Consider the following 12,938-nt stretch of genomic DNA (forward strand, 5'->3'; position numbering starts at 1 on the left):
GTATTTACTCAGGTTATTTTGTCTTATGTTAGAATTAGTTTGATGATCTAACACACGTGTGATAAATATTTAAAAATACGAAATTAGGAAGGGGGCCAAGGCTTTTTCACAGCACTGTATATGATAAGAAAGTTGCACACAAACTGAATTTCATAGCATTTTTATTCAGCCTATACAACACCTGAACATACTATACAATCTTCAAAGTACTCAAGAGTAAAGAGACAAACATTTAGCCACCTCATTGTTACACTACGGACGTTATACAGAAAAAAACAAACAAAAACAAACTAACACCCCCCCCCAAAACCTTTCAATTTTGGCATATCAATAAAAGTCCGGCTTTACAAGCTAGAGGGCATAAGGCAGTGACTTTAATAATCAATTCAGACTTTTATACACATTTCTTTCTAAGAAATCAAACATCTTCATACAGAGGGTAGTTCAGTCAGTGCAGTTTTAATAATAATTTAATAATTAATACAACAGCTGTAGAAGACATCACCTAACCTGCTTGTGTGACATGTAAACAGTCAAACCTTTGCCTGATCCCATATCTACCTTTGTATTTTTCAAAAGCCTGCTACAGCTACCTCGCTTCATGACGAGAGAAGAAGCTGAATGTGAGTGAGAGTCAGAGCAACAGACTAAATTTTAGTCAGATTAAAGACTGAACCGTCACTGGTCATTTAAATGACTTTAATAGAGTTCTGAATTAAATTTACAGGGAAAATAACTTTAAATAACTTTTTTTTTCCTTTTTAAAAAGTGTCATTTTGTAAAGGGCTAACAGTGTGATGACTCTACAGTACAATAAGGTGCCAACTAGGATTGAAAGCAATGATCCTGTCTCACTGACAGCTCAAGTGTCACAATACACCAATCATTAAACTACACAAAAAGCAAACATGTTAATTAATGTGTTATTTTTTTCCATTCCAGTTCACTAAAACAGAACTCTACAACACAGCATGAATACTGTTTCAAAAAACATACTGCCATCCAGAGGCTGTTTTTCAACCTGCAGGATGTCTGCTAGCAGAAAACCTTCATGTGATATTATTTTTGTAAATCCTGTCTATATTTTTTTTTTTTAAGCGTACACATCCTCAGCTGTAACATAGTTGTCTTGTAACTTACAGCATTCCCCAACATTTATCAAGTTACATTAAAATACAGCTACATAAAACACAAAATTTCTTGTAATTAACAAAAAATGAAAACATTAAAATCTTGTTTTTTAAAATTACTTTCTCCATGTGAAATATTCCTTTAGTGATGTTACATTTTTCTAGACTAGTGGAACTTTGTTTTCATTTCCAGCACAACAGAATAACAAAGGAAGAAGGAAGATCATAAGAGCTGGGTGAGCCGGATGGTTGGATTACAATGAAGATGTCGTCACATAGTTCAACGTTCCAGTAAACATTATTAGCTGTAAAAAAAAAGACTGATTTGTCTCAGTGTTTTTGTATCAGGCGCAACATTATATGTAAAGAGACACGTATAAAGCACTCATATCAAGTACAGTAGCAAACAGACACGCAATGTTTACATCTTTAGGAGTTGTTTTGTCTCCTCTCCAAAAGACTTACCAGAAATGTGCAATACAGTATTTACATGTCTAAATATTTTTTTTTCCTCCAACACATGCTGAACTCGTCACTGAAACTTCGCCGTTCTTTCAATAAACGCACAACACCGAGGAGCTATGGCTGAAAGTCACGTAGTGCCATATCTTTTACAATCACAATAAACTGTTTTATGAATTTAGACAGAAAAATGCGTTTGTTTTTTTAAACTTTTCTCCTGATTGCCGTAATAGTTTTACGTCAGTAAACAATGAAACTTCACTCTAAGGTAAACAGTTGTGGTGGAAGGGTAATCAGGCTAATTCATAATTTTCCCCCTACAAGTATAAATGTTTTAAAGTGAGGCTGTTACTCTTGCAGACATATGCCACATGAAGGCCTCCATGAGTACATTTTGAATTATTTGGCCTTTAACCAAAAATATTTTCAACATTAAAATGAGCTCAGCAACAACGTCAGCGACAGACTGAAAATCAACCACAGACGACGATCATGTCACGTTAATTTGACTTGAATAAGTCCACTGCTCGATTCCTCATGATGACTATTAATTAACAAAGTACTGATGACATTTCACCGCATGACAGAATAAAAACACTGTTACAACACTACATACTCTGTCGCCTTCTCAGCTGGTTAAACTGTTAAAATGCTACAGATTTCAGCATTACCCAGGTCTCTCCCACACACTGGATTATCTCTACCTTTTTTGCTTGCATCTAGAGCTGGGCGATATGAGATTTTTTCATATCACGATATGTTTTTTTCATTTCAGGCGATAACGATATCTATCACGATATAAGCCAAATAACTATATTTGTAAGATTTAAATGTGCCGTTGCTCACAAGTAAAATGTGAAATATTTCTATTTCTATGCTGTGGTGTGCTGGGGGAGCAGCACAGCAAAGAAGGACTCATCCAGGCTGGAGAAACTGATCAGGAGGGCTAGCTCTGTGGTCGGCATGAAGCTGGACACTCTGGTGACAGTGGCAGAGAAAAGGACATTAAAGAAACTGATGGACAATGCCAGGCATCCTCTGCACACGGCCATAAACAATCAGAAGAGTCTGTTCAGTGACAGGTTGCTTCTCCCAAAGACAAGAACTAACAGACTTAAAAACTCCTTTGTCCCACACGCCATCAGACTGTTTAACTCCTCTCTGGTGGGGAGAGGGAGGGGAAACAGGAGGACAAAGGAGGGAACAACTAAGCTGTAGTGCCTCTTCACCTCACTGTACAATACCTTTTGTGCAATACTTTTGTAAATAGTCAACGGTGCAATAGACTCAATACTTGAAATGTGCAATTCACTTGTATTTTTATTTTTATTCCTATTTATTCTATTTATCCCCTTCGTATATTTTATTTATATTGTCTCTGTATTTATATATATGTGTGTGTGTATAACTCTGTAACTTCTGTCGGTGCTGTGCTTTTTTGGAAATCGAATTTCCCAGAGGAACCCACCCGAGGGATTAATAAAGTTCTATCTTATCTTATCTTATCTTAAATAATCAGCAGCTTGTTTTTATTTAAATATTTATTTCCCATAATAAGTTCAACAGGGTAGATGTACTTAAGGAACATGAGACTTTTTCAGATAAATAAAGGCAAATATTGCAAACTACACAAAAGGCAGCCGCTAAAGCGTTTAAGTTTCAAAATAGAACAAACGAAACAGACTAAATTGTCAATTCCACTTAGAAACAAAATATTAATTCTAAAAATAAATCTTAGTTTGTTTTACAGAAGAACAGACAAAACTGACTAACTTTTGTCAATATCAAATAAACTGAGAACTAAAAGGAAATTCTCAATCTCTCCTTGTTGTATAGCTGAGCTTTTCAAACAGTTTTAACAGTTACTTTAGTCTGACAAAAGCCGAATGACGAATTAGCGCTTCCAGTCAGAGACTGAGGCTACGTCCACACGTACACGGGTATTTTTGAAAACGGAGATTTTCCGTTTTCGTTTTAAAAAATAATCCCGTCCACACATAAAGGCAGAAATGAAGGAAAACGCTGCTATGAACATGCCAAAGCAGCAGGTGGCGCTAGATTTCTAACCGTGCCTAAATGTTGGCCAATCAGAAGTCTAGAAGCCTCGGTGGGAAAAAGTAAACAAAGCTGGGGCGTAGAAGCAGAACCGAGTCGTATGTGTGGAGGGACAGTAACTGTGTGTATATGTAAGCATTTAAACACTGCAGAGAGTAGAATTAACAGTAACAGTATTGTAGAAATTCATTTCACCGAAACAATAACGTGGCGCAGTGTGACGCATGCACCAGTTTATTGTATTTCCAGACTTGCTTTCGGCACAATTTACAGTGCACGCTACTCTGTTTTTGTCAGACTTGAAATAGCCGAAATACCTTCACACTACGGAACTTCTATGGCTCTTCCGTTTGACAATCTCTCCGGCATTGGAACCATCATCTGTTTTCTCTTCGGTCACGCTCGGTTGATTTTTCTAGTCGGCACACTCATTTCCTCCATTATGCACTGGCTCCATTACCCGCTGGCTGCTTCCCAAACAAACACACGTGCGGCTTGGCACTTGTGCTGTACGTAACAAGTCACGCGACGTGACGCTGCGGCTCTGCGCTACTTAATTTGGATTGGCTGACCTTTTTTTTTTTTTTTTTTTTTTGAGGACAAGAGCGGCGAGGTCTATCGCGATAGCTTAATTTCTCTATCGAGTAAAAGTTATATCGCGATACATATCGTTATCGTTCTATCGCCCAGCTCTACTTGCATCTAATAAACCATTAGATTTTAGCACTTACACTCATAATGGCGACCAACGTGGATGAATGTGAATGGATGTGACTGCCCGTGCACAGAACAAGGCACAGTCAATAATGTCAGCTGCTACATGTTTTTACAATTATGCACCGAATATGAATTTAAATACAATATTTTACATGATGTCAGTCTTTAGTGCTGATGTTGCACAGCTGCCTCTGAGTGTTGCAATGACTGAATCTAATTTGATTCCAAGTGTACCACTAACAATGAATCGCCACTAAAGGATCACCTCATGCTCATCTTGAAGTTTCATAATGGGAGTTCACAAACCAAAGGGTGATGTCACAGCAGCTATGTCCATCTTTTATGCTGTGTTATGCTCACAAAATTGTTAAAATATGTTTTTTTCCTTTTTAAATTTTCACATATTGGCCATTATCAATGCCAAATGGTAATTTGCTGATATATCGGCCTGCAGACAAATCAGTCAGGCTCTAATACAGTAAAGTTTAAAGGGTGCACTTTGACACTTTGCAATTAATTAACATAAATAAATATGCTAATTTTGCATGTCCTACATCCCTAAAATCTTTCTATGGGGTTAATTTTTTAACAGAAACTTTATCAACTGGTCCTGGAGAAGATCACGTTATATATTTATATTAAGTTACATTTTCATCCCCATCTTTGGTCTGTGATCAGGATCAGTTAGTTTAGACAGAGCGGATAACAAAACTGGCCGTTCAGTCAGAGCTTCAGAAACATTTTTATAACAGCTTTGTGACTTTAAAGGCAGCTACACTGATTCCTAGTGTTTTAATCTCCACACTCTGCTCCTACAGCAAGCCATTGGACATGTTACTGTTCTGCCAGCGCAGACAGGTGGTCTTGGAATGCTTGTATAGGTGTGACGACTGGCTGAAGCGTTTTCCACACTTCAGACACGCGTAGGGTTTCTCTCCCGTGTGGACACGGATGTGTTTCTTGCAGTCAGTCAGGGTGAGGAAGGTTTTGCAGCAGATTTTGCAGGCGTATTTTCGTGCCCCTTCAACCACTAGGACATTGTGCTCTGAGAGAGCCTTTTTGCACTTGGACAGAACGTCTGCTGAGGCCCGGGTGAGCTGAGGGGGGAGGGAGGTGGGCCTGTTGCCACTCATCTCATACCCCCCGTTCTCATTGAGGAGCAGGGGACCCGCTAGACTTGAGGAAGAAGAGGCAGCATCCTGAAGAATCCCCCCGACTGCCTCTTCTCCTCCCATGCCAGTGGTCATTTTTGGAGCAATGCGTCTGTAGCCTGGATAACTCAGACCTGTGCCGCTGGCTCCTCCTGTCTCTCTTGAGGGCCGTCCCAGTGAATGAAGCCCCAAACTTGAGCGCTGGAATTCTAAATCAAAAGGATCCACTCCTCCACGTCCTCCTCTTGAATTTCCCCCATTTCCTCTGGGGCTTCCTAAACCATCATGCAGGGGGCGGAGGAACAGAGAATCGGCTTGCAGATTATCTCCAAAACTGCTTCTACTCTCACCACTGAGTGGACCTGATTGCAAAAGAGAGGAAGAAGCAGAGCTCGAAGTCCCAGCAGCTTCCTGCCTCAGCAGAAAGCGATGTGCTACTGCATCCCCAGTTGTTGTGTTCGGAAGGTCGTCCTCTCCGGCAACCATCCCCGAGCTGCCAGTCGCAAAATCCTTTTGGCTGAGGAAGCTGGAAATGCTGAAACCAGGTTTGCCACTCAGTCCATTATTACACCCAAAACCTCCGTTCGCACCTCCTCCTCCTATACTGCCCTTGAGGATGAGCTGAGAGCTGGGCTGGAGAAGAGAGTCGGAGCTGGGCTGGGGTTCAGAAGTGAAGCTGCGGTCGCTGCTTTCTGGGCTCAGCTCCACCTTCTCTTCGTCCTCCTGGCACCCAGGCTCGGGGCGATCACTGCCTTCGGCCTGCGATGTGACGTCGCTAATTTCATCAGCTGGCTCGGGCGAACTTAGCGGCTCACGTTTAACAACCACCTAAGAAAAGCAAGAAAAGGAAAGAAATGTTTCATCTAAGGCCAAGGGAGATAAGACCTCAAATTTTAATGTAAGAATTAATATTCACAACACTGGCTAAAGGTCTCACAGTTGGACAGAATTTTATTGTGGAAAGACTTCTCACAGAAACCTCAGAGCCAGCTCCCAAATGGGTAAAACCAGATGCTCTAAAATAATCTCTTGAACAAGCCTGCTTTGCCTTACTAAGACGTTTTATTTTTTCTAGCATGTCCTTTCGAAATAAAGAATTAACATCCAACCATTTCCCCATTCTTCTGTCACAGTGCGTTGCTACTTTGTTGACCTGTGTCGTCTTAGCAGCTGTAACAGTAATTTGCAGGTTCAGGGTGGATTAAGCCATGGTGATAAATTCCTCTACAGGGAGTGCAGAATTATTAGGCAAGTTGTATTTTTGAGGAATAATTTTATTATTGAACAACAACCATGTTCTCAATGAACCCAAAAAACTCATTAATATCAAAGCTGAATGTTGGTGGAAGTAGTTTTTAGTTTTAGCCATTTTAGGGGGATATCTGTGTGTGCAGGTGACTATTACTGTGCATAATTATTAGGCAACTTAACAAAAAACAAATATATACCCATTTCAATTATTTATTTTTACCAGTGAAACCAATATAACATCTCCACATTCACAAATATACATTTCTGACATTCAAAAACAAAACAAAAACAAATCAGCGACCAATATAGCCACCTTTCTTTGCAAGGACACTCAAAAGCCTGCCATCCATGGATTCTGTCAGTGTTTTGATCTGTTCACCATCAACATTGCGTGCAGCAGCAACCACAGCCTCCCAGACACTGTTCAGAGAGGTGTACTGTTTTCCCTCCTTGTAAATCTCACATTTGATGATGGGCCACAGGTTCTCAATGGGGTTCAGATCAGGTGAACAAGGAGGCCATGTCATTAGTTTTTCTTCTTTTATACCCTTTCTTGCCAGCCACGCTGTGGAGTACTTGGACGCGTGTGATGGAGCATTGTCCTGCATGAAAATCATGTTTTTCTTGAAGGATGCAGACTTCTTCCTGTACCACTGCTTGAAGAAGGTGTCTTCCAGAAACTGGCAGTAGGACTGGGAGTTGAGCTTGACTCCATCCTCAACCCGAAAAGGCCCCACAAGCTCATCTTTGATGATACCAGCCCAAACCAGTACTCCACCTCCACCTTGCTGGCGTCTGAGTCGGACTGGAGCTCTCTGCCCTTTACCAATCCAGCCACGGGCCCATCCATCTGGCCCATCAAGACTCACTCTCATTTCATCAGTCCATAAAACCTTAGAAAAACCAGTCTTGAGATATTTCTTGGCCCAGTCTTGACGTTTCAGCTTGTGTGTCTTGTTCAGTGGTGGTCGTCTTTCAGCCTTTCTTACCTTGGCCATGTCTCTGAGTATTGCACACCTTGTGCTTTTGGGCACTCCAGTGATGTTGCAGCTCTGAAATATGGCCAAACTGGTGGCAAGTGGCATCTTGGCAGCTGCACGCTTGACTTTTCTCAGTTCATGGGCAGTTATTTTGCGCCTTGGTTTTTCCACACGCTTCTTGCGACCCTGTTGACTATTTTGAATGAAACGCTTGATTGGTCGATGATCACGCTTCAGAAGCTTTGCAATTTTGAGACTGCTGCATCCCTCTGCAAGATATCTCACTATTTTAGACTTTTCTGAGCCTGTCAAGTCCTTCTTTTGACCCATTTTGCCAAAGGAAAGGACGTTGCCTAATAATTATGCACACCTGATTTAGGGTGTTGATGTCATTAGACCACACCCCTTCTCATTACAGAGTTGCACATTACCTAATATGCTTAATTGGTAGTAGGCTTTTGAGCCTATACAGCTTGGAGTAAGACAACATGCATGAAGAGGATGATGTGGACAAAATACTCATTTGCCTAATAATTCTGCACTCCCTGTATATAAGTTGTAAAACAAATAAAACCTCTAAAGTTAATCATAAATATTTTTTTCTAACTCTAGCCTATAAATGGAAACATTTAGTGGAAAATTAACATGTTAACTTTTGCAAGAAATGGCTTCCTTGCCATTACTGCTGCTGCTGCAGAGTGGGGGGGGGGGGGGGGGGGGGGGGGGGGTCTATACTATACTGGACAGTCTTTTCAGGCTAAAGTAGGTACTCTGCAGTACTGTGGTACAGTTTACAGTAATGAAGTGCAGGATGGATGTTCACGATCACTGTTAGGACTGGTTATGACAGCTGAAACTCGATGGCCGAGTTGTCCCACCTGTTATACCCCTTTGAAGTCTGCTTGAACTCTTCTGCCTGGGGTGTGTGTGTGTGTTTAGTTCATGGACTGTAATGTCAATTATCTGCACATTAGTTAACGAGGCCACAAAAACACTGGTCAAATTTATGTCTCTTGGATCCAAGTCGATGAGAAAAATGTAATCAAGGCTTCAGGGTAACAGTCATTAGTTTGAATGTAAGTTGATGACATTCTTTACTACCCTTCACCTGCCAATCTCCACCTTTAGACATTACAGACATTCAGAGGGCCCGGTGGCGCCAGTGTCCGGCAGCCTCGCCTCTGTCAGTGCGCCCCAGGGTGGCTGTGGCTACAATGTAGCTTGCCATCACCAGTGTATGAATGTGTGCGTGAATGGGTGGATGACTGGATATGTAAAGCGCTTTGGGGTCCTTAGGGACTAGTAAAGCGCTATATAAATACAGGCCATTTACCATTTACCATTACACCGCCCAAAGGTTGGAGAGTGGCCACGACAGCTCATGTAACATCTGCTAATATCTCGTAAATTGCAGCAAGCAAAACCCACAAAGAGCAGTGGACCTCAGAGTCAGCACAGGTCAGCTGTCACAGTCCGTCCGCAAGGAAATCAAATCCTCAGAACAGAAATTATGTGTGACTTATTTCTAAGTGAGTCATTTTCCCCAGCTGCACTGCTACACCCGATCTTATGACTTCCCTCTTCTGTCCAATCCCTTAACCCCTGGTTGCATTAATGACAATCAAACCAACGATTTCTGTTAAGTTTGTTTACTTCATACAGACAAGCCTGAGAGGTCTGGAGAGTTTTAACTATGAAAATATTCCTGCCCACTGAAGAGACAAACCTGTAGCTTTACCTTCTGCTCCTCTTCTTCGTTCTCCTCCTCCTCTGTTCCTGATTTTATTTTCACCCCTGCTCTGCTGTCCTGCTGATCCTGGTCATCCATGTCCTCTTCTTTGTTTACTCCTTGAATTCTCCCCAAGTTCTCCTCCTCGCAGCGTCCACTATCTGACTGACTCGGCATCTGAGGGTCATCTTGGGACGCAGCTGCTAACCCAGTGATTGGAGGGTCAAGTTTAGATTCGTCCCCCATCTTGTGGGAATCCGGGGAGAGAAGTGCTCCCTCCTCCCGCTCTGCGTTCACCCCTTCTTCTCCTAACAACCCGAGGTTAGGCGCCAAAGGACGCTGTCTCTGTCTGGGTCTCTCCTCTGAAATCCCCAGCGCCAGAGAGGGCTTCCGTTTGTGGAAGCGTCGGATTGGGAAGGAGGCCCTCTGGTCAACCACCCTACTGCCAACTACATTTCCCGCCCGGTCGTCTTCCATCCCACCCAAAGCAGAGCTCACCAAGCTGAGCCCCAGCTGCTGCAGTAAGAAGGAGCGCTGCAGCTTTGAAGTGGCAGCATTTGCTGCAAGGTTAGCATTAGCTGCTAACATCGGGTTCACTGCTAAATCAGCTACTTGCTGATGCTGCTGCTGTCTGTGCCTCTGCTGCTCCTGCTGTGGGTGGTGATGGGCAGCTCTGTCGGATGAGGGGGACATGGGCAGCGTGCGCGTCGTCAGGTAGTGTTTGCAAGCCTTGACCACATTGTTGAGGTGCAGATGCGAAGCTGCGAGGAGAACATCCATGACATTGCTCTCGCCGAGCATCAGTGTTGACGTGTACATCATGTCCACGAGAGCAGCGAAGGCCTCGGCCGTCACCACCTGCAGAAGGCACACAGTGGTTTCAATCACCATTAGAATGACTAAAAACACTTTTTTCGCTTTTTTGACAGCATTTTCTTTCTAACCTCGCTGTCCAGCTGGATCATGTTCATGCTAGCATCTCCCTCTGCGACAGTGAACAGCGCTCTGAAGTGGGTGCTGCAGGCCGCCAGCACGGAGCGGTGGGCTTTAAAGTGTCGGCTGCCTACCACGATGACACAGTCGCAAAGCTGACCATGGACACGCTGATAGTTCAGCTGCTGGAAGATCTGCTCAAAATGGCCTGGGAAATCCATGGCCCTGCAGACAGAGGAGCAGAGGGTAGGTTAGTTATGCAAAACTACAGTCAGTTAGCAAAGATCAGGTGATCTACTGATGTCACTGCATCTGACCTATCAGCAGCGACCTGGAGCTTTTCAAGCTTCAGTGTTCTTCAACAAATTGGGAAATTCAGTTTACTGCCCCTACGTACTCTTACCCTTATCATCATAATGCCCAAACCAATAGTTCTAAGTTAATTGCTGTATTACAAGAAACAGACTGTATGTAGTTGCCAACTTGACATTATTGAGTAGCACACTGGTTGCAGCTTGCTTTTTTGACAATCCATTATGCATGAGAAAAAAAACAAAAATTAAATAAGATCAAGTTATCTTAATGGATAAAACAATTGGGGACAAAGTGATAAATCACAACATGTGTTACTACAACACTCATCACACTTCAAAATGTTAAAAAACGCTTATTTATCAAAGTAAGACAGGAGAGGATGGAGAGAGGTTAGATTTTAAAAGGTAAGGACTGCTCCGTGACATTTAACAGACTGGGAAGTTAAAGCTGAAACATAACATCCTCATTCATTTTAGACACTTTTGAACTAATACCAGATCTATACCTGATGTGTTGCTTATGTGAAGTGTATACTAACTTTTGCTATTCCAAGGTTGCATGAAAAGGCAGTGTATGGCAGGGTAATCCGGTTAATCTGTGGTACTGTGGGGATGTTTACAGTGCAGAACAGATGTGGCGTTTATGGTTACTGTAACAAGGAAACACGTAAATTTAAAGTTATGGAAAGGAGATTAATTCACTGAATTCTACCTTTATAGTGTGTAGGGGTGTCACAAATCTGCCCTGACAGCCAACAAGAGCAGAAACTCAGGTCAGCTGATCACAGCCCGAAAACAAAGAAAATTTCATTGTGCTTACAATAAAAATTACTTCCAAGTGATGCTGCACTACAAAACTAGAGATCTCACACCTACTCGAATCAAACTTGAACCCACGATTATGTTCATTTTTCTGCTTAGGTGTAGCTACATCAGCACATAGAGCGAGTTTGCATCTGAATTTGGGCTGACATAATGTTTGTACTCCCATAATATTATTTGATTTTTATATTATTAATGAAGTTAAGTTAGCTTTGCACAAAACAGCTGATAGAAATGTCCTCCAAATAGCTCATTTTCACTGCATTTCAGAGTCTGGATCCAGCACTTCAGTATTTTTTGAAACAAGTATGTTCACTTCTACTTGAGTGATGAAACTGTGCATTTTTGAGTACCTGTGGATGCAGTCTAGGATGTCTGAATGGTGATGGGGGTGAAGTTGGACCAGTTTTTGTATTTACTAGCGAACAGCCAGGATGCCGTGGTGCTGTCGTTTTATTTTGGTTACTGATTACTGTGCACCAAATGTTGCGTTTTCCACTGTCTTTGCCTTCTTGCTATAAAGTCATATATTGACGAACAGGTCTAACTTTATTGAACACCGTCGTCTTTACACACAGTTAACGTCACAACTGCAATGGAACACAATAGCATGGGATGCGACTGGGTAAAATGGCACAAAAGAAGCACTCTGCTGGTGCTGTAAGTCAGAGCAGAGAGCCAGCGGTACTTTAGGTTACCTTGAAAGATCCGGAAAATGCAGGTATCGAGAGGGAGAACAGGGCCCCGATTAGCTAAAGTTAGCTGGCTTCAGCCCAACAAATAGCCCGTTAGCTAAAGTAAAAGCAGCGGCATGCGGTCACCGAGACTGGACAAAATGTCCCCTCAAGCCGAGCTGTGGATAGCTAACATTTCCGCTGCTACCTCCCGCGTCCCCCTGCGGTCGACTTCCTGACGGTTTGACCCCGAAGCGGCTTGTTTGGTTTTGGCCGTGGGAACGTAAAGCTGGCCGCGATGCACGGTGACGCGGTGTCCGTTGATCTCCAGCGGCTGCCAGGCTGAGCACACAGCCACGGCGCCAGAATAACCGTTAGAATAATATTAATGCCTCCTATCTATTGGTGAGTGGTAGCGTCATGCTGTGTTGTGTTTTCTAATATTTCCCCCGGCCGACAGACGGTTTTTCCAACCAGACTCACGGGGCGGCGCTGTACCTCTTTTTCGCGTCCATGACCTCACCCGAGGTGAAAAGCTGCAGCTTTACAGTTTCACCACAAGGCGTCGCTGCTGCACCCCCACACATAGCCAGTTAGCCAAAGATTATAAACAGCATCGAGATGGTAAATGCTTTGGCATTTTCATTTTGTTAAAGCCCGTATAAATGATAATCCAATGAACAAAGACATAGCAGAAGGAACAGTGCAGGCAAAATAAAG

The 12,938-nt window shown here is 42.6% G+C and overlaps 1 protein-coding gene across 6 annotated transcripts; it reads right to left on the minus strand.

Moving 5' to 3' along the window:
- Positions 1–144: 144 nt before the first annotated feature.
- zbtb5 (zinc finger and BTB domain containing 5) lies at positions 145–12,809 on the minus strand. 6 transcript variants are annotated; one of them, XM_085459408.1, is made up of 4 exons: positions 12,717–12,809; positions 10,420–10,633; positions 9,473–10,333; positions 145–6,343 (listed from the first exon to the last, which is right to left on the minus strand). In XM_085459408.1, the coding sequence occupies exons 1-4, from the start codon at positions 12,803–12,805 to the stop codon at positions 5,177–5,179; spliced, it is 2,331 nt and encodes a 776-aa protein (XP_085315534.1). In that variant the 5' UTR covers positions 12,806–12,809; the 3' UTR covers positions 145–5,176. The 6 variants fall into 6 exon arrangements, with proteins under 6 accessions (XP_085315534.1, XP_085315533.1, XP_085315532.1 ...); XM_085459407.1 differs by having other exon boundaries at positions 9,485–10,333; positions 12,702–12,809; XM_085459406.1 differs by having other exon boundaries at positions 12,702–12,809.
- Between the last annotated feature and the right edge of the window lie 129 nt (positions 12,810–12,938).

Source organism: Copadichromis virginalis, linkage group LG6, assembly GCF_057382275.1.
Source record: "Copadichromis virginalis isolate Kocher_CV1m ecotype Utaka linkage group LG6, C_Virginalis_male_GT1.1, whole genome shotgun sequence".
Taxonomy (NCBI): domain Eukaryota; kingdom Metazoa; phylum Chordata; class Actinopteri; order Cichliformes; family Cichlidae; genus Copadichromis; species Copadichromis virginalis.